Genomic DNA, 20,707 nt, shown 5'->3' on the forward strand with positions numbered 1-20,707 from the left:
GGGTTAGTAGCGTTCTGCTGTTACACCCCTGGAGCAACAGCTTCCTACATTGTTATCATCCACACAAATTTAGCATTTGAGATCTAGCATTGTAGTTCTTCAACCTTTTGCATATAAATTTAACAAAAAATCAGAGAATGAGTAGAAGAGCACATTGCTGATACTACTGTGTTTGAGGTAGGAGTTTTTTGGTGAAAATAAAATAATAGCAAAAAATATGTTTTCATACATGCATACAGCAAAAGTGTAGCCCTACGAACGTATACTCATTTAAACTAATATACATCTCCTGAATGAGCTATTTCACAGTGTGAAAACAGTAATGCTTGTTATAGGATTAGACATGTATGTATTCATACTTCCAATTAATTAACTGAAATATTTTAATAACCTATCTAAAACCGACTCAAATTAGACATCTCAGGCATTTTCCTGTAAATGCTTATTTGTAAGGGTTTGGGGTTTTTTTCTGTTTAAGTGGATTTGGGTTGGGTTTTTTGTGTGCATGTCTTTATTTTTACAATGTAATTCCCGATCTTGTTATCAATTTGAGTATAAAAAGATACGTAAAAATAATGTGAGATGAAAAAACCTGAAAAAAGTGTGGTTCTGTACAGGTTGATAGAAATGCAAGGGAAGCAATTTTTCCTTGACTCTTTTCTAAAGCATAACACTAAGGGAAACTTGGAAAGGTCATATGGCATATTGGTAGAATGGAAGTTATTTTAGTAAAAACATTCCGAGATGTTCATTTTGCAGTATCATAATTGCCAGGGAGGACTTTGACTTGCTTTGTTCTAGGGAATAGGATCCAAACAAAAATTTTCCTTGTATTTTCCATATGGAGCCAAAATCTAAATAAAAGATACTGACAAAAAGAGGGGTATGCATTTTTTGCTTAAGGATTAGTCTCATTTTAATTGAATATCCACAGATTCTTATGGAATAATACAAAGCAAAAAGAATAATACATACTTAACAGCAATCTATGTCTCTAGCATAAACCACCTAATTACAAACACTTTAGAAAAATGACAGTTCACACATTTTTACATGTAGGTTTGGGTTAAAAGGACCCACTACAAAGGAAAAAGAAACTGAGATAGATTATGTTATATTGTCATGGTGACTTTTTAAAATTCACTTTACCAGTAGCATGCTGTATTTTTGACTGCCAGTAGATATGGAAATACAAAAGAGAGAACATGTGCTTTTGTATTTATAGCTGTTTTGCCGGTACGTTTCACCTGCTGTCAGGCCAATCTGAGCTTATTGTCACCAGCATTTCAATAACTTTTTTGTTTTTTCATCCCTAGATAAGTAAAATAGAGGATGCGTTGCTTCTAAAACCTTTACCACTTAGGTTTTCTCATACATGTGTATGCACATCTGTAAGCAAATAATCTTTGGAAAAAATAGATGGAAAAATTGCAATGAGGTATGCTCTAAATATCCACTCACATTTACACAGTACTGTACAGGAGAAATCGTGTTAATTATCCAACTTGAATATACAGCAGCATCTCAGTTTTATTTCCTGTGTCTTCCTTGGGAATCAAACTGACAACAGGTCAAGTCCTGTGACTACCTTAAAGAGATGGGAAGGTATGTCCTAGTCTGTCACCAACGGTACAGGAAGGGATCTGATTTTCCAGTTTGTGGGCTGATGCTGGATGAATATTGACATTCAGCCATTAGACTGTGAGTAAGAACACTGTGATTTTTGTGAATATGCTATCATGGGTGTAAAAAATCTTTTTCTGCAGCTGAAATGTGGCTATCTGTTGATTCACCATTAGAAAATATCATGAAAGGTAGAATCCGAGACCAGGAAAATGCTGTTGGTAACACCTACTTTTTGATATAACACAGTGGCATTCATAAGTCAATATATTTATCCTTCAGAGATGTTTTTGTGAGAGAGAAACAAGGCCTGGTATACATTTGGAACATTGACCAGTATAGCAGTATTGCTAGAAGGATTTAGTTTATTTCATTTATTTTTTAAACATATGTATATATACTGGCAAAAGTTCTAATGTAAATGCACTTTTACTAGCAACTTTTATTTTTTTTTCTTTTGCTGGTATAGCGTATTTCTCTTATGAACTGCATCTCCAGGGGAAAGGTAAAGCTTGGCTGGCAAACCCTTCTGCAGACAGGCTTTGAGGGCAGCTCTCTTTAAGGAACTGGCAAAGAAATTTGAACAATGGCTTCAGTCACCTCCGTTTTCTGTTTGGGCCATTGTCACTGCTTGACTCTGGTGCAAGGTAAGTCTTGGGTTTAAGCCGCTGGCTGACAGCTCCCCACCAAGGCCATTATACCACGTGGGCAGCCTCTGAGAACCCCATCAGCTGGCCTGGAGAGCTACTGAGATCTCTCACCTGCACTGCAAGGTGGATCGAAATCTGTAACGATCTTCTGAAGATGAATGCAGCATGTTTGGTGCTGTGTTTATTGCAACATGTAGGTCTGATTTTGTTTGAAGCCTGTGCAGGTCTATCAACATCAAACTTTGCTATTTCCTCCGCATTTGGTAAAGGGATGCTGCCAACTTGATTGTTTCTGTGTTTCTGTCAAAGAATTTGTAGCTACTTTGGTTTCAAGTAGCATCTAAAATCACTGTCTGAAAGAAGTCAAATGATACTTTTTTTCTGTTGCTGCTATAAAAATGCGCTTTTTACATTTAGCTATAGTTTATCCATTATGGGTGGCAGGTTCTTTTCTATGTTGAAAAGACATACAGACATCCGTCCATCCATTCAGGAACATAACATTTATACGCTCATAAAATTTTGTTAAAAATTAAAATATAGTGCATACTACTTAGAGTGCTCTATCAGAAAGTGCACTTTTTGAAAAACTGTTTCAAAGAAGTTACAAATTGACTTTTGTATTCAAACAAATTACTTGCTAGCTTGAAATGAAATTGGTCATCTGTCCTTTTCACAGCTGAACTCTTAACCTTGCCCTGAAGGAATGACTTGAAAAATTACGAAGTTTCATCTTCAGGTCTGCTTATTCTGTAGTTCTGCTGAAAATGTAGACAGAGTGTCTTTTCTTTGGAAAAAAACAAAACAACAAAACCAAACTCCACATTCTTCTGGTATGGTTACTGCTGAGGATCAAGAAGCCGTCTGCTTCTTCAGGCCCCAAGACTGAACGTAATTGGGGTTTCTTATCTTCCATGTCCATGTGTTCCATAACAGCAGTGTTTTCTGTGGTGCCAACATTTTTCACTGAAGTGTTTAGTAATTACAGATACATAAAAGCTTTCTGGAGCTGTACTTTTAAAACATTACTAACGCTCTATCAGTTTTTTTCGTTATATAATTGTAAACTACCCTTTCAGTGTCCAACTGCATTGCATTCTTTTGTGGAAAGCAGAGCAGATGATTCTTTATCTAAATGCATAAAAATGGTGTCAAAAGAAAAGAAGGAAAATCTAGGTTTAAGTATTATCAATGGGAGACAGTGAATTAACATACTCTTACACTACAGGGAGATCTGTGATTGTTTATAGTCTGAGCTAAAATTAATTTGATCTGAGGAGTTCTTTCTTAATTTCAGTGGGTTCGTTTAGTCCATCTGACAGACCATGTGTGAAAAAGGACACCCAGTTTTGCAGATTGGGTTAACACATGAATGTTTGGAAATTTCTGACTGCTGCTTCTGTCTTGAAACAGATGCCTGCTGACTGTTGGGAAAGCTTAGGACAGAATGCCTTTTGCGGGGAGGTGGTACTTGGCATAAAACCTAAACTTCAAAAACCCCCAAAATGCTGGTCAGAATTCACTTTGTCAATAACTGGCTCATAATGAAATTTCTAGAAAGTTATGAAGACCGATTTTTGCTTGGTGCTTATCATTAAGATGCCAGTGAGACAGAATCGGGCATCTTTACCATTCTCAGCTTCTAGGCTTAATGCTGCGGGTGCAGTGCTCTGTTCTTCATGCAAAGGTCTGTTCAGTAAATACATCTGTGACTGAAGTGCAGGAGAAAAACGTGTATCAGATAAGAAGTCGTGTCAGAAAGCATATATGTTGCTCCTTTGTAACATTCAGGAAAATAAAGATCTCATCTGTAGCAGCTTTATTCACTGAAAGGAAAAAAGAAAAACTTCATGTGTACATAGGAGGCATCCCTATCTTGAGGAAGATCTTGCTTTGCCAGAATTGTTCTCCAGGGGATTTCAGAGCAGGGTGAAATGGTGGTAATTTCAAATAGCCACGGGTTGGCGTTGCCAGGCTTGAAATATTCCTTAAGTGATGAAATACGCAGGTAATTCTTCAGCTGCAGTTGTCTGCAAGGGGTTTTGCCTGACAGCATTTGAGATAGTTTGTGTAAGCTGGCTCTGGTGAAATCAGGAGTTTCCAAATGATTTTGGCCAGACAGTTGTTTCTTAATTTTTCTTCCCTCTTTTGCTCACAGAATCCTCACGAGTGCAAAATACAAGAGTCTCGATATCACCTCTGCATCTCTTGGCTAACTGAGAAGCTGAACCCAGATACAGCGACCTGCCTCCACACCTGCAGCATTCTCCGCCTGGTATGTTTTTTTTCCCTGGCAGGTATGTTTATAGATGAGGCCCTTGTTACCCAGGGATGGCAAGTAGGAAATGTCAAACATCTAGCAGCTTGTCTCCGCAATAGGAGGTATTAACAGTGAATGATTGTCCGGTGTCATGAAATCAATACAAAGACAAGGCGTGAAAAACTTTCCTGTCCGTAAGGCTCCTTCTTAAAACCAGACCTTTTTGGTGTGTGTGCGTTGGTAGAAGAAGATGTGCATAAGAAGGTTCTGTGGAGGCTGCCATACAGATGGGACTCTCCTTCTGAGTTATCAGAGTGCCTTACAAACTGAGACAGAACAAATCGGGGAAAAAACATGGCATTTGCTCACAGGAATGGTATGGTGTGAGTTAATGAAAGGAACTGGCAATGAATTAACTGAGGCGGTCAAGGCTGGAATAGGTGCCTAGACCAGTGGGCACTTGGTATTTTCAGGAAGAAACATACACTGGCAATAGAAAGGACAAAAATGCACTCTTTTCATGGCCTGGATTAGATATTCCCTGGGGCAATGGCTGTTGTAACGTCAAACTGGCTGTGCAGTTTAAAGCAAAATGTCTCAGTGCTGGCCAGCAGCAAGTTAGGGGAAGGGTTTATAATTTAAACAAAAAATATATCTCTTTCTGGGCTGGTGACTAATGGACTACAGGATGCTCTTAACTTACTAAGGGTAAATATGGTATCTATCTGCACTACTTAATAGCTCTCCACAGACCATTATTGAAACACACTGGAACCTGTCCTGAAAAGTGCTATTCTTGGCTTGCTTTGCTTTGTGGTTTTTTTTTGTTTTGTTTTTTGTTGTTTTTTTTTTTTTTTTCTTAAAGTAAGATGTTTCCAAAAAGTTTTAAGGACTTTGCATCTTGGAGACAGGGGAGGCAGGCTCCATGATCTTACAGAACTCGGAATAAGATGGCGACAAGGTCTTATACCAAAAGGTCATTTACGTGGGTGACTGCCAGGCTGTGTCATTCTTCTTCTCCATTCATTCCACTCTACTTCGATTCATGACATACTGGGAAGGAACAGAAAGACAGTTCTTTTTAGAAAGCAAATTGTAGCAAAAATGTTATTCCCACTATGTAAAAAAATGTTTGGGTGTAATCCTCTACAAAAGGGTATCAAAGCCAAAGATAATGTCATTCATAGCTTTAATGGGCTTTCTTCTTCGCTAAGGACTCTTCCTGAGTGCATGGGACCATGAAAAAGTTACTGTAGGGTAAAGGAAGGCAGTAAGGGCCCATGTGCACACCTTTACCATGCGGCAAATGCCAGGTAAATTATGGAGGGACAGCTTTTCTCAAGTGCCTCCGCAGCAGCTGCAGCTGTGAGCAGTCCCTGCTTTGGGACAGCCTGCTGTGGTTGCGGCTGTGGCTGCAGCCGCCCCGCAGCAGGGTGAAGGTGCCCCCAGCTTCCCGGTTTGGCATCCCACTGCTGCAAAGTGGCTGATGCCTCTTCTGTGCTAGGTGAGTGGCACCGGGCTAAAGAGGTCCTGAGCCTAATCCAGTCTTGCCTTTCCTTTAAGCGGATTACAAATGCAATGAAATCTATCACATGGAGACAAACAAAGGAGTGAGGGGCAAATCAAACCTGGTTTCTTGATCCTCTGCTGGGGGCACAGGCCTGCTTGGAAGAGAACCAGCAAAACAACAAGTGAGTCTCCATCACAAATGAATCACCCTCTCTTTTGGCCCTGAGGTCCCACTAGTTTCTCAGAATAGTTCAGACATCCAATGGACCTTGTCAATTTTGATCAAAGCTCCTTTTTCTCTGGGAAGAGAATAGCAGAAATATGCCCTGTTCCCCCTCAGGAGCTAGGTAGATAGAATAAAAAAAGAGAGGCTATGTCACTCTGAAGCAGAGCCAAATTCAGGCCAAATTATCCTGGCATTGGATTTCGACACTGTCTTCCAAACCTCCTTAGAATTTTCCTCCCCATCTCATGTTACAGCCTCATATCTTGCCTTTATGCACACCCAAGATGCGCCCGACAGCAGAATTCAGCCCTCTGCATTGCACCGTCGTGCAAATGCTACAACTGAATGTCAGGAGAATGTTCGCCAGTGCCTCTGGCTCTGGTCCACGACCAAACACGTTCTCTAGCTTCTCAGAGGTCAAAAGCCGCGTTGGGAACCCATTCGCATAGGTGAAGGTCAATAACATCACAAAAGCGATGGCACAGGGAGCAGTTATAGAGAGGAGAGGCTTTATCAGTCCCCAGACACTTTAGAAGTGTCCTGGGGTCCAAACATCTCCTGAGATGGCAGAGCCTGGCTCACCAGGCAGTACCGCCAAACAACAGGGCCATTCTCATCACCAAAGACAGTTTAAGATATTTTGTAAGGGAAGGATAAATAAAAAAAGCATAGCTACCTTTCCTTCTCAGCCATATCTTGTTTCTCTTCTGCCCTGTAAACACAAGTCACATTTGAAATCCATGACCTAGAGGCTAGCAGCATGGAAGGGTGACGTACCCAAGGACTTTCTGGGGAGACAGCTGGACCTCAGACAGGTTACCGGTCTGGTCAGAGGTGACCGTTAGCTTTCTGTCCCCGTGATAACTGACGCCTTGATAATCCCAGTGCTCTGGGGATGCCTCTGTTGGCCCTCGAGGGAGGCAGCAGGCTGATTTGGGCTGGTCAACTTGCTTTTCAGTAGCTAATGAACTGAATCCTCCTGAACCGGCATCTCCCGTCCAGTTCAGCAGCACGAGGAGGAGCTGTTACAGCACAGCGCTCTTGTGCTGACCCAGCTGGTCCTGCCTCTGTCCCTGACTGCCTTTTGCTTTTAGCAGAGCTGACTTATCACTGTTTATGGCCACCACTTCTAACCTACATCACCAGTGATGTAATGGGTCTAGAAAATGAAACAAAACAAACTGTAAACTAATGGCCCTCTTTATGCCACTCCAGCAGAATGAAGTGGCTTTTAAAATAAGCACTAGCTCCCACTTTAAGGTCAGTTTGCACAGTCATGTGGGGAGAATGTGCCAATTTTATACATAAGAGTGATTTCTGGTGACCTTTGCTAGCACATATGGTGCATGTTCAGGATGCATGCACTTGTGGGGTTAAGAGCAATGGTTCTGTGGATAAATAACCTTTTAATCAAGCTTCTCCTCCCTCCTGCAGCTTTTGCTGATTTTGAGCAAATCAGTAGAAAGTAAGCGTAGGCTGTGTGGGATAGCAAGGTAGGATGAACACAGAATTGACAGGTTATGACACAAATAACGATGAGAGAAAGCAAAAACATCCCAAGAAAATGAACCCACCCTTTATCTCTGCTCCCTGCTGTCCCCCCAATAATTGTACCTTTCTTTTCTGGCCTTGATCCTCTCTTCTTCATATCTGCAACAAACAGGAAACATTCTTTAAATGTTACCCAGTCAGGACTGTTCACTTTCAGCAAAATGCAACGTTTGCTTTGAAGGTAACAGAAACTGCAACCTGGCACAGCGTGCAGGTTCTTGCTTGGCACCGGTGTAGGAGTGAGCTAAGGCTTGTGCCCCAGGCTCTGCCTTTCTGGCACGTGGGTTTTGACTCCACACAAAATCCTGCTACAGAGGATTTCTGTCCTGCGCCTCCTCAGAGCTACACGTGCCCCCACGGCCCCCCTGATACTCACTGTAAGACGCAGTCTGGAATCTGCACATGCTCCATTGGTATTAGTTGCTCCAGTTCCTCCAGGCTGTGAACATACTGGATCTTATTGATAAACTTCACACTGGCAAAGAGAGAGAGAGAGAGTGTGTGCTTGAGGTCTTGTTTTGATGTTCTCTCCATAGGAAGTCAGAATTTTCCTGATGGAAACAGGGAGTTCTGCATCTCTGTATCCTCTGTAGTCTGTGTGTACCCATCTCCTCCAGAGCTAATATGCTGATGACTAAAAATTGTGGTGTGATGCCCTGTTACTGTACCTCCTTTGCTTTGACCCCCATCTCTCAATATCTGTAGGAGGGAAAAAGAACCACCATTTCTGCACATCCCACTAAATCTTTACACGCTATCCACTGGGACAAGCCTTGATCTGCATCCAGACCACCACAGTGTCTCCTAAAACCACCTTTGGGGTTGTCCTTGGAAGTATCAGAGAGATGTAAGACAAATGATGAACAGTCTCAGCTTGGTCACTACTGGTTAAAGGTGAGTTTAAGATCTAATTTTTGAGATTAAACTCCCACTCCAAAACAGCCAAGTTTGGCAACATGGTATATTTACCTGATGAAGGGTCTGGATATAGCCAGCACTGTCCGGATAAACCACGAAGGATGCACAATTATCAATGCTTTGAGGTTTTTACGCAGCCTGTGGAAAAGCCAGGGGACAGAAAGTCAGATTCAGAGTAGCTTTTCTTAAACTCACCTGTAATGTATCAGGGCGCTAATCAGCAACTAATGACGCTCACCAGCCCCAGCTGGATGGCTCCATGCAAAAGCCCTGCCCATGGCCTTAGGAACCCTATTTAAGCAGACCTGGCAGGCTGCAGGAGCACTGCTTTGCTTGGGTGCTGTGTTAGCCTCATCTCTGGGAAGGTGCTTGTGGTGGAAGGAGGGAGAAGAGGAAACGAGGAGAGTGTGAAATAAGTCAGAAAGCTGTCCTAGAGTAAGAAAGTACGGAGTCGGGGGAGTAAGGAAGGAGGGGTGGCTGGGAAGGCTGCAAGGAAGCAGTGGGAGAGATGTGGGAAGAGGCCTGGGAAGAACGAAGAGGCAACACCAACAGGATTCTCACCTTCTGTCTATCATCTGATAGCATTTCTTCAGCCAGCCAAGGCCTGGCATCCTCCTCCGGGGTGTTGCTCCATTTAGATACACGATCATGTAGTCCTCAGCCACCAGCAGCTCCAGGCTACTGATCACGTATCTGTTGGGTGGTGGTCAAAAGCAATGGGAACATGAGACTCAGAAAAGGTCCCTTGAGGTTTTTTCAAGTGCCTGTGTGTCATCCCAAAAGGCACCCAGGCCCTTTCTTTGTAGACCTTGGAATAGGTTTTGGATTCTCCTGGCATCTCTGCAGGATGCCTCGGGGTATTTCTCAGGGATCACTGGTACTTGTTAGCATAGCGCATACACTGATGGACATCCCTGCGCCATTCTTCTGCCTAGCAGTAGTATCTACCAGCTGTTCGGTGTTGTATGCATATGTTCACTACCATGCATATGGTAGTGAGTCCATCACTGGCATAATTAACGCTGAATGTTTGAATACTTTGACTTATTGGACTTGGATGCAAATATTGTGGACAGTGTCTCACCCAGTGATGCTCCAGTCTACAGCTGCACACTGGGTACCCTTGGCCTGGATTCAAACTATTTCCAGCTGAGGTTCCTGATGCAATGAATACATAGAATCTCTTTTCCCAGAGCCTGAGTTACCTTCCTTGCCCTCCTCCCCCTCGCAGACCTTGACCAGTCACTTACAGGAAGAGATTCTCCATGATGTAGTGGTAATCGGCCAGGTTACTGTCTGGGAGATAGCAGGCAGCAAAGACAATGATGGCATTGAGACCTTCTCCATAGTATCCTGGGAAATAAAGATACAGGCAGCATCAGTGACGCTTTCTGGGGGAGATGCAAGAGCTTAAGGAGAAAAACAGCAGCAAAGGTGTATTGTCAGCTTTGGGCCTGGGCTGGTTTTTGTGCCTCTGTTCAGCTCTAGGTAAGCGCTGGTGCATTTGTCCTTCTTGTGGATCTTTTTCAGAAGTAGATCTGCCTCTGATCCTGATTGTGGCTATAACATACACATGAAGTTCAGGGAAGGAATTTAAGTGTGCCAAAGCACGGAGCTGCGAGCTTTGCCCTTGGTGGCTGCTTGGCTTTGCTCAGGTTTCAGACAGGTCACTAATTTGACACATGGACTGTTAGCTGTGCCACCAGCTCCGGCACTCAGCCACAGAGGGAGTAAGCGCCCACAGCCCCTTTCATCGCTGGCGATGCTTACCTGCACCTAGCTGAGAGTCAGGGTATATTCAGTCTTGCTCAGAGCCAGCATTATCTCTACTCTTGTTTATTGAAACATTGCTCCATGGCTATATGTTTTTTGGCACGAGTGGGGTGCTTTTGTGCTTAGCTGCCACGTAGTTGCGCAAAACTAACAGCAATTTTTCCCTGAAGACAATCAAAGCAATCGGTCAATGATTCCCTCCAGCTTAACAAAGATGGGCTGAAAGAAATCCACTGAGCCAGGATGAGGCCACCCTCTCCCTCACCTCCGTGTGTCACCACTCTCATGTAGGGTTTGATCATCTGGAGGTCGATGCGGTGTTCCTGCTCTCCAATGATGACAGTCCTCCAGAGCCGCCCGTTAGTAGCACTCCCATCTTCTGTCCCGCCATCCCCAAACAGGTCTGCGCTGTCCCCAGGCATGTTCTTGGCTGTGGCTACAGGAGTGTCATCTGGAAAAGGGACAAATATTTTTGCCTTTAATATAATGTATGAAGAGGCTCTGCAAGAGCTTTGGTGCACAATAAGAGACAGTGACAACCACAGGCTGAGGATCATCTGTTTCATCTACAGCTTTGAGCTGTGTAAGTTTGTAGTTCTTAATAATTTTGCTCCACGGCCAAATTGTAATGGAAATAAGCTTAACATCTCACACTGCTTATAGTACCTGCAGTCCCAGGTCGGGCACTGGGCTTTTTGCTGGATCTTCCTTCAGATCCATCTACGCTGGCTGAAGAGGGCATCACCTGTGCCACTTGTCTTCTGACCTGCTCGCAGAGCTGCTTGCATGAATCCTTCTTAGCCTGAGCCAGTCAAAATCAGCCAGGTTGGCAAAGACCATGTTATTCAAGAAGTTTGAACGTTCACATGACAGCTCTAGCAGGCATCACCTTCCAGCCGGGGGGGTGGCCCAGCTGCAGCTGGAAGGGAATGTTTGTCTACAGCCTTGTGCCTTCTTCTCAGTTAAGGCTACTCTGATGTTTGCAAGTCCCTGAACTACTTCTGCCCACCCTATCCCTGGATGGAAGTGCTGAGATAGCTGGGGTCCTAGTGGGACAGATGCTGTGTGGAAGATGGGGCTTGGCTGTGCTTTGCTGCTGGGAAAGTTGATCCTCAGCTGCTGATGCTGAGTGGTGTCAAAAGTGATTAAAATGACACTAAAAAAAGCTCCAGCCCCTGCAAACGTTCACCCAGAACCAGCCTTTTACCTTCCCATTCTAGTTCATTCCCATTCCCCAGGAATTCGAGGGAATCTGTCTCATCAGGTGTTTCGATATCATCCACGTTAATGTCCAGGTCATCTGGTGTGTCCAGGAAGTCGTCGGAGAGAATGGAGCCTTCACTCTGGTCCAGGGAAATGTTGATTTCAGGTGCAACAAGTGTCTTCCGTTTCCGATGCGCCCCATTAAAGTTTAATGTATTTGGGGGAGCTGGAGTTAAAAGGAAAATAGCTGACAGGTTGTCCTTGTCCTGTGTCCTTAGCACAAGACATGGTGCTTTCATTATGCATCTTTCAGACTATGGTCCTGGAAGCTAAGGGTGGTGGGTCATAGCTGGGATGTACTGGGTGCCTGCAGGTATGGCTGGATTAAATTCCCAACGCTTCTGACATACCCATGTCCTCCCCCAGCTTCTCGTGAAAGGTTAGCAAATTTAAATCTCTGCTGGTTTCCTCTCCCGCATGGGAATTTTTGCAGATACTCCAAGGGAACTGGCTTTTGCCCTAACTGCAAGCTGCTGTTCCCATTGGCTTCTTTTCCTTTGAACTCCTGATAAGGCAGGCTGGTACTTACAGGATGTATTCTCATCTTCTGTAGGGCTGCCCAGTGACTCCATCCCCGTCTCTTCTGGGAGAGGTCTGCAGGCAAGCCAAGATGCAGAGGTAAAAAGGGAGGAGATAACAGGTGATGTTTAGGAGAAAGTCACTCCATGGCAGGCAGTGGAGAGAACTGGGGACATCAGGGAAAAACAGGCAACCCCATGTGCGCTCCGCCCTTTCCCTCTTACCTATGAGCTCAGCCTGAGCAGTACCCTCAGGTGACTTGCCCAAGAGCAACCCAGCAGCTGGGCCTTCTTGCTGCAATACTGTGCAATCCCTGCTAACACCCGAACCATCCCTGCATTTCTCCCCTAGTACATCCCTCATGCTGCCACTCAGCCAAGAGGCTGGAAAATCCAGCCAGGGACATGGGAACAAATCCTGTCCCCAGAAGAGCCTGGTAACATCCTCATTCTCTCCATATTATCCCCATTTTTATCTCTGCCAGAAGTTTGAGAGGCAGTGCCAAGCTCTAGGGCTCTGGGGTACCAGGGAACATATTCTGCAGTCGGTACTTTGCCTGTATCCTGTTCCCTGCGCAGCGCAGGCAATGCAGCGGGCTGCCCAGCCAGTCTGGCGGTTCCCAAGCCCGGTGGGGGGTGCTTTGATCCCAGCAGCAGCTGAGCTAGCAGCGGAGGCTTAGCACAAGAGCACTTTGCGCTCTCTGCCAATGGTTTTGTAAAGTGCATCTTGCTTTCTGCCACAGGCCCTGGCTGCAGCAGAGCACAACTTTATCCAGCGCAGCTGCCTCCTGAGGCTGTAGTGACTTTGCCCTAAGGCAGGCGGTGGTTGAGGCAAGGGTCAAACCTAAGTGTGAACCCAGAACTGTCACCCCATCCTCACCTCAGCCCTCACCCGACAAAAGCTGACTGTGATACCCAGACCCTGCTGAGGTCTGGAAGCCGGCTTGCCCTCAGCTAAGATGCAGGCAGCAACGCTCAGACCCGTAGCTCGGAGCCAGGACCCACCGCTGCCTTCCTGGGGCTCCAGGAGTTGTAGCTTCTCATGCCTGGCTCCTGCACCCTCCTCGTATAAATCACCATGCCTCCAGCCGGAGGCTAGAGGTATTGATTGATTTAAAAGTTGGCTTGCCTGTATAGATGCTAATGCCAAACCTCATTACGCGGCTGCCACCCTTTGGAAACTGCAGCGTTGCTCCTGACCCATGCTGGGGTAAGTGAAGCCAGGATCTGGCCCCCAGTACTGCAGTGAGGAGCCCCAGCTGGTGACTGAGCAGCGTACTGCCCACCCTCAGCTGGAGACTTCTACGGACAATCTTCCCCTTAATTTGGGCTGGGACTTGTGCTTGTCCTCTGGCATTAGCTGGGTTTGAAACTTCTTGCACAGCTTGACCAAACCCCAGCAACCCCATGGCAAGTTCATGGTGTCAAAGGTCTGCCTAAAAGGGTCCTGAGCCGTTCGTGTTTCACCTGCCCCTTGCTGGAAGCTCTCCCTTGACACAGGGAAGGGCTCATCCCTCCAAGTGTAAAATCCTGGGTGCTGGGACAGCCCTGGGGTGAAATGGGGATAAACCCCACCAGTTTTAAGGCAGCGCTGTAATGGGGATGTGTGTGTGCAGATAAACCCCACCAGTTTTAAGGCAGCGCTGTAAGGCGGGGGGGGGGGGGGGGGGCGGGCGGATAAACCCCACCAGTTTTAAGTCCAGCAGCTGCTGAGGTCCAGCGAGACAGCGGGGGGGAGACTGATGGGGACCGGTACCTCCCAGTCCGCAGGGGGATACAGCCTCGCTCTGCCCTGCAAAGGCTCCTCTTCTTGCTGCCATGACACCAGAGCCACCAGCCAAATTAAACCCTATAAATATTTAGATTAAGGGATAATCCTCTCCTAGCTGGTTATTGTATATTTATGAGTGTTGAAGACCTGATCAAAGGCGCTTGCTCCTTGCTCGCGGGTGCAGCATCTGGACCCTGTGGGCTGCCACGATATTCCTGAGCGGTCAGAGAGACCCCTCTGCCCCCTGCCAGCTTCTCCCCTTCCCTTTGGCTTTTGTCTGGAAGGGGTCGGGCTGGTTGTTTGTCCGGCTGGGAGCTGGCGCCTGGCACAGCTCGGTGAGGCAGCATCACAGGGCCCAGCTGTACCCTGGGTACGTGCTGCACAGGCACCCCGCGCTCCGGTGCTAGCAGCCGTTTACAAAAAGCGGTTCAGAAGTCAGAGGTGAAGAAAAAGGCTTTCTTACCTTCCCAAAGGCTGCTCGGATCACTGCCTCCCCGTCTCTCCCGTAAATCTTCCTTCCCAAACGCAGCTAGCCCCGGATGCCAAATTTTCTGAGTGAAGCAGGTTTTCTAGGGGACGGGTGCCACCATTTTGCTCTCTGCTGCCAGCATGCTGCCCTGCTTCCCTCTGCCAGCACCTTCTCTCTGGCCCCAGCCAGCCCGAGCCTTCACTGACCGTGATCCGATGGATTCATGGATTCGTGATGGAGTGAGCATGCTCCTGTATCCGCCCCGCTGCACGCTACAGCATCATTGCAGGACAGCACTTGCACCAACAGCTGAGACACTGTCAGCAGGAGGCTGAACCCTGGGGGGAGCAGCAGGAGGGGGGACCCTTTCCTCCCCGCTCGCCCAGCGCCTTGGCGCTACACCTTTGCAACCTGCAAGGCAGGAGCTTGCTCTGCAGATCAGCTTCTCAGGGAGGGGTGGGAATGTCGCCTTGTGTCCTTAATGAGCAGCTGAATTCAGTTTCCCCAGCCCAGATCTTTGTCTAGGGTATGCTTGGTTTTGGGTTTTTTTTTTGGTTTTTTTTTTTTTTTTTTTTGTTGCAAGATTGGTTAATCACAGCTAAGCAAAAATAGCTATGCAGCAAATCATCTGCTGGAGAGCTACTGTCCCACATGCAGCAGCTTCTGCCCTATTATTTTAATGCTTCTAGGGGGAAGCGTCTTGAAAATTATTATTTATTTATTTTTAATGCTAGTTAAACACAGCTGGCATTCACTCATTTGCCTAGTGGCTGTTTGGGCTCTGTTCCCCTTGCATCATTCCCGACTGAACCCCTCTGCAGCCAGTCTATCAGCAGGCTGGGGAGCTTGTTCGTCGGGCTCTGGCCTTGTCCCTGCCACTGATCTGCCACACAGCCACGGTCACATCCCTTTGCCTCTGCCTCAGCCCCCTTTGCCAGGCAGGAGTGGTGACACCCGTGTCCCGTGGTGCTGAGGGCTCGGCAGCAGAAATGCCGTTGAAGGCTGGACTGTGGCTGGGGTAAGTTTGCTGCTTGCGTGCCCAGTGTGAAATGGAGCCTGGCAGCTCCTGCTCCGAGGTGAGGGTGTGGGTTAGTGCCTGGGTGTCCGGGTGCCAGACCAGCTTTGCCCCTTTTTTCTAGGGAGCCTTGGGTCAATACCTTCCTTTTCCTTTTCCGTACCTTGTCTGCCTTCCTACTCCATTAAGTGCTTGTCCTCGCAGTGCTCTGAGGGAGCCTTGGACTGGCAGAGCTCCATCAGCCCAAAGCTGCTCTCAGAGGAAAGAAACCCCCATCCTAGAAACCCAAGGGCTTGGCTGAGCCCACGGCTGGGGCCAGCGGAAGGACGAGCCACGTCCCGTGCACCGGGTGCTGGGCTGGCAGACAGAGGGGTTCAGAGAGCGACGCAGCTGGGCCGGGGGTGAGTGAGCGAGGCTCATCTGCCAGCACCCAGGGACACAGGAGCCCCTTTCTAGCAGGGCTGGGGCTGTGCGTGCCCCCCCGCACAGCACACTGCGCCTCTGTCTGTGCACACAGGGGCTCTGTGGGTTGCGGGGGAATCCAGCTGCGGCTGGGCAGGGTGAGACGGCCCTGAGAAGCCCCTCGGCAGCCCGCACCCAGCTGCAGCAAGGCTTGGTGTTGGCCATGCTGTGTGCGCCCCAGGAAGCTGCTGCTGGGCCACAGGCTTCAGTGCTGGATGTGTGGGGCAGTGCTGGGGTGCGGATGGGTGTGGGTGCACCCTCTGGGTGGCTGAACTCCCGTTCAGTGCACACTGACCTTATGGGGATTTTTTTGGGCGCTCTGTACAGTTAGTAATGTCTGTGAAGACAAAAGCTGCCGCTGTGGCACCTTCCATCACCCACATGTCATTTCCTACAAGATTTGCAGCCATTTAGGTTCTGCCTGTCAGTTTGAGCGGTCATTGCATCCCGATGACTCTGCATCCTGTGGCAAATCCCTGGCAAAGCAGCATTGCTCTGTTTGGGGAGACACTGCTTGATCCAGAGACTGGGGAAGGAGTCCGTCCATCCATCCCTCCCTCCCTCCCTATACGCACTCATTCATCCATGCTAAGCTCCCTGTACTCTGCACCTGGCTCCTTACCCTCTCCTTGACATACTCACAGAAGGTTGCCAGAAGCCTCCCCAAAATGTTTGAGCATTCCGAGCAGCCTTGCTACAAAACGCTCTGTTCTCTGGCCAGAATCGCCCTGTTGGAGTTAAGACTCCTGTTGCCTGGGGTGGTGGTGGGAGGGACCTGTATGCTCCATGCCGTGCTGGTTTCTTACAGGAAGAAACAAAATTCTCCCTGGCTTTTATGGGGGGAACAAACCTGGGGAAGTCCTCATCTTGCCACTCTTCCTTCACATCCACGTTTTCCATCCGCAAAGTGGCTTCTGTGGTCCCCATCGTACTCAGAGCTGGGGTGGCTGCACAGCGGTTCCCCTGGGGAAGGGCTCAGGCTGGAAGTGGAAGGCAGAGAGGCTGGCATTGAGCATGGAGCATTGAGCATCATGGCCGGGGAGTGTTCATCCGAGCCATTCAGAGCGGGTGTGCTGGTGCTGTGCTCCGCAGAGAAGCAGCGTGATAGCTGCTTGCTTTGCAAAAGCAACAAGGCAAGGACAAGGGGGTTTGTGGCTACTTGACACACTTTGGACAAGGGGGGGGGGGGGGGGGGGGGTGTTGGCCCTGGATCAAAGCAATAGCTATCTCTCTGCTCAGTTGTGACCTTAGCTCTTCTCCCTGAGGATCAACACTGTCTGGGCTGATGTCTGCCTGCTTTTCCCTTGCTACTTCTCTTCCAATCCTCATCTCAGCATAAAGAAGCACCTCTGCTGAGGCAAATGAAATGTGGCTAAAAGGAAAAAGAAGAGCGAGCTCCTCCAAGGCTGGCTTCAGGTTGCCTTGGCAGTAGCACGTTTCCATTTTACTGGCCTGGGCAGAAGTTAATGGCTGTGGTTTTGCTGAGAAATTCCTGACTACTGGTGTCTGGTCTGTGCTCCATCCCCATGCTTCTCCCCGCACCCAGAGAGAAACTGTGGAGGGTGAGGAGGCCTTCACAGGATGGTGAATAACCTTCCAGACCCCTGAAGAATTTGCATCCCTGTCTTGCTCCCCAGGTAAACGAAAAATGATGCCAAAAAATGGGAGCACCTCAAACGGAGGCAGGTGCTGCTCCTCAGCTGCTTCTTTCCTGCAGTGCCAAGGAGCAGCACCGGCTCCGACCCAGCGAGCCTGGTTCTTACCCATCCTAACACCACGGCAGCACAAGGGGCCCCGAGGACCATGTGAGTTTGCTGTCACTAGAAGGTTCCTGCGCTGCCAGCCAGCACAAATCAACCCCTTGTACCCATTTCCCATGGCCTGCAGCCCCTCACAGGGTGCGTCAGGGCTCAGGACCAGTCCTTGCAGGGCTGGCTCTGCTCAGAGGGAGCAGGGATGCTGCTCTCAGCTGGATGCTGCTGGAGCACCTGGGCCCGAGGGGACAAGGTCAGCTTTTAAATCAGCTCGTGTGCTGGGCACGTGCATTAACCCATCCACTGCAGGGCAGCTCTGAACATCCTTCCCGAGCTGAGCCTTCACACTATAAACGTGTCCAGGCACTGGCCTGGATAGTAACACGTATTTTTTTTTGGGGATAAGGGAGCTAGGGTGATTTCCCAAGTGGATGGGGCTGCTCTGCCTCTCCCCTGGTGTCAGGAAAATCAGCATCTCTCAGTTTGACCCATTGCTATAAGGCTCTTCTAGACAGCCAGTGCTTTTACTGCTTCCTTTGGATGCTTCTATTTACAGAGGGTGTCGCTGGTGATGATCTGGAGGAAGATAAATCTGTCTGTCTGTATCTGCTTTAAAGGAATGAAGCTACGTAGAGGCCTGAGTAAATCCAGCATCTGACTTTATTACAGGCACTGGCAGAAATAGCAATGAGAGCAAAGAGCTGGCTGCGAGCGTTGCAGGGTGTGCTCCCTGCCCGGCATCTCTCAGCCTTTCCTCCCAGCACATCATGTATTCTGTCCTCAGCCCCACGCCTGGCTGCATGCGATGCCCATGCATGGTCACGTATGTCTCCATTTTTTATTTCCCTACATGCAGGCAAAGGAGATACCTTGGGGCTCAGAGAGCCCCCACCTTCCCTCCCTCCTCCCCACTGCTGTCATCTGCTTTCTGCTAACCCTGAAGGCATCATGGAGGGAAGAAGAGAAAGGAAAGATACCAAAGCAAATCCCGGGCTGGAGTCTGACGTTTCTTAATGTCAAACATCGCCCGGCAGTATGGAAGCCCAGATGATGCTGTACTCACCGATGCTTGTGGCTAATGAGGAACAAAGAAGATCCTGCCTGTAGCCCAGCTAGGCATTCCTCCCCGCAGAGCCGGGCTGCTCAGGGGGTCCAGCGCCTGGATCCGGGTGCAGATGTGTGCAGCTTCCTCAGCGGAGGAGCGCGGGGACACATCTAGGTCGGCCTTTCTCGCAGCAGCCGTTGCTTTGTGATTTGGATTTTGTTGGGGGGGCGGAATTGAGGGCAGTTACTCGTATTCTTCCATGGCTGCTCCTCCTCCGCTGCCTCCCTCCCCTCCAAGGTATTTTATTATTATTTTCTGCTTGCAGCTGGCAAGCCTCAGCTCTCTTAAGTCAGCTAATTGTACTGCTTTTGTGTGTGAGGAGGATGGCGGCGGTGGTGGTGACAGGGAGGGGGGTGTTATGGAGGATGGGTGGAGAGAGGAGCTGCAGGCACCCCCCTTTCGGTGCCACCCCCCCGCCAATGGGCTGCGCGGTACCAGTATCTCCCTGCTCTCTTCCTCCGGGTGAGTGATGCTGCCAGGGGCTGAGCGCACAGCCTCCTTGCTGCGCTCAGTGGGAGCCAGGGATGCCCGTCATCCAGCAGGATCTGGTCCTAGAGGAGGCGTGGGAGCTGGGGAGGGGTGGGTGAGAAGGGGAGGGCTTTTTAACACAGTGTATCATTCACTGAGAAAGTAGAAGGTGGCCTCCGCGTGTGCTAGGATGCAGGATTTAATGGTCCATCTTGCCTTGCACATGCAAAACTTGTTTGTAACCTAAACCTTAGGCACTGGTCTCACTTCTGGTGCCGGGGCTGTACAGACAGACCTGACAGATGGTCATTCTTGCACTGGGAGATCAACTCCTGTTCCTTGCTTCCAGGGCGTCTGCAACTGCATCAGAGCCTGACACCTTTGCTCGGTTCCTTTGCAAACCTAGAAGTAAATGAAGAAGCAGTGATTTTTCACCTGCTCCAGCCTCGGGCTCCCACGCCTGCTTCTGATTCCTGAGCTCCAGCAAGCAGCCTCCCCTCCAGCTCAGGCCAGAGCCTCTGCTAGAGGCAGAGTTAGTTTGACGATGTCTGCAGTCACAAGTCCCCCTCATGCGTGCATTGAGCGGCCAGCATGCTTGGTGCTGTGCAAAGATGAAGGTAGCTCTGGCTTTAGCTACGCCAGTGAAGGAAGAGTGAGGGTTTGTCTTCTGAGTCATAACAGAAATGGTCGGAGGGAGGACATCGATTATATCACTGACAGAGCAGGACTGTGAAGTCAGCCTGTGCCTGCTGCCCTGGGATTTTCCTGTTACCCTCTGCTAATGATGCATTTGATTTTTCTTTTCAGGGCTGCTCGGTGGGAAGAGGAGCTGCGGTGATCTGGGGGTCAAGGCAGGTGGGGAGGTGGTGGAGTGCTGTGTGCTGGAAGCCGGAGTCTACCTATTGCACCCCTCTTTCTGTTATGGTAAGAGTGGAGTCCTGTCTTGGTCCTGGCTGTCATGCAGCCCTCTCGTGCAGTCTCGGCACGGTGCAAGGGCTCTCCAGCAGTGCCAGCCGAAGCTTGCGGGTTCAGGAGAAGGGCTGATGTGCTGTGCTGACAAGTCAAGTCACAGTTTCACAAGGCGCACTCCGGGCTGGGCCACACCATGCTTCTCCCATCACTTCACCCATTCCATCCTCCTCCTGTAACCGTACGTCCTTGCTGGGTGCTCACATGTCCCACATGCTGGCAACCGCCTCTGGATATTTCTCATCTGGGCTTTTGGAGAGTGTCTGGGTCTGTTGTCATCTCCATGTAAAGACCCCTGATGGGGTCAGGGAACAGGAGTGTGCACGGAGAGAGAGGAGAGTATGGAAATCTCACACCCCATTTATCCCCTGGACCTCCCTCTCTGGGATGCTCTGCCAGCTTC

The 20,707-nt window shown here is 48.5% G+C and overlaps 1 protein-coding gene across 3 annotated transcripts; it reads right to left on the reverse strand.

The window, feature by feature from the left end:
* Positions 1 to 123: 123 nt before the first annotated feature.
* ATCAY (ATCAY kinesin light chain interacting caytaxin) lies at positions 124 to 19,378 on the reverse strand. 3 transcript variants are annotated; one of them, XM_056337232.1, is made up of 13 exons: positions 18,826 to 19,378; positions 16,859 to 16,988; positions 12,303 to 12,367; positions 11,718 to 11,939; positions 10,776 to 10,961; positions 9,988 to 10,090; positions 9,299 to 9,430; positions 8,789 to 8,875; positions 8,196 to 8,294; positions 7,883 to 7,918; positions 6,945 to 6,980; positions 6,162 to 6,194; positions 124 to 5,586 (listed from the first exon to the last, which is right to left on the reverse strand). In XM_056337232.1, exons 2-13 carry the CDS (start codon positions 16,933 to 16,935, stop codon positions 5,577 to 5,579), a joined length of 1,086 nt encoding a protein of 361 aa, XP_056193207.1. In that variant the 5' UTR covers positions 16,936 to 16,988; positions 18,826 to 19,378; the 3' UTR covers positions 124 to 5,576. The 3 variants fall into 3 exon arrangements, with proteins under 3 accessions (XP_056193207.1, XP_056193206.1, XP_056193208.1); XM_056337231.1 differs by having other exon boundaries at positions 6,162 to 6,197; XM_056337233.1 differs by lacking the exons at positions 16,859 to 16,988; positions 18,826 to 19,378 and adding an exon at positions 14,526 to 15,092 and having other exon boundaries at positions 6,162 to 6,197.
* Between the last annotated feature and the right edge of the window lie 1,329 nt (positions 19,379 to 20,707).

This window comes from Falco biarmicus, chromosome 4, assembly GCF_023638135.1.
Source record: "Falco biarmicus isolate bFalBia1 chromosome 4, bFalBia1.pri, whole genome shotgun sequence".
Taxonomy (NCBI): domain Eukaryota; kingdom Metazoa; phylum Chordata; class Aves; order Falconiformes; family Falconidae; genus Falco; species Falco biarmicus.

Coding starts and splice junctions, on each gene's coding strand:
- ATCAY (XM_056337231.1), bottom strand. CDS start 16,935: ATGGGGACCACAGAAGCCACTTTGCGGATGGAAAACGTGGATGTGAAG. Junction 10,091..10,775: donor GAGAGTGGTGACACACGGAG/GTGAGGGAGAGG, acceptor TTTATTTCCCAG/GATACTATGGAGAAGGTCTC. Junction 7,919..8,195: donor ATTCCAGACTGCGTCTTACA/GTGAGTATCAGG, acceptor TGTTTGTTGCAG/ATATGAAGAAGAGAGGATCA.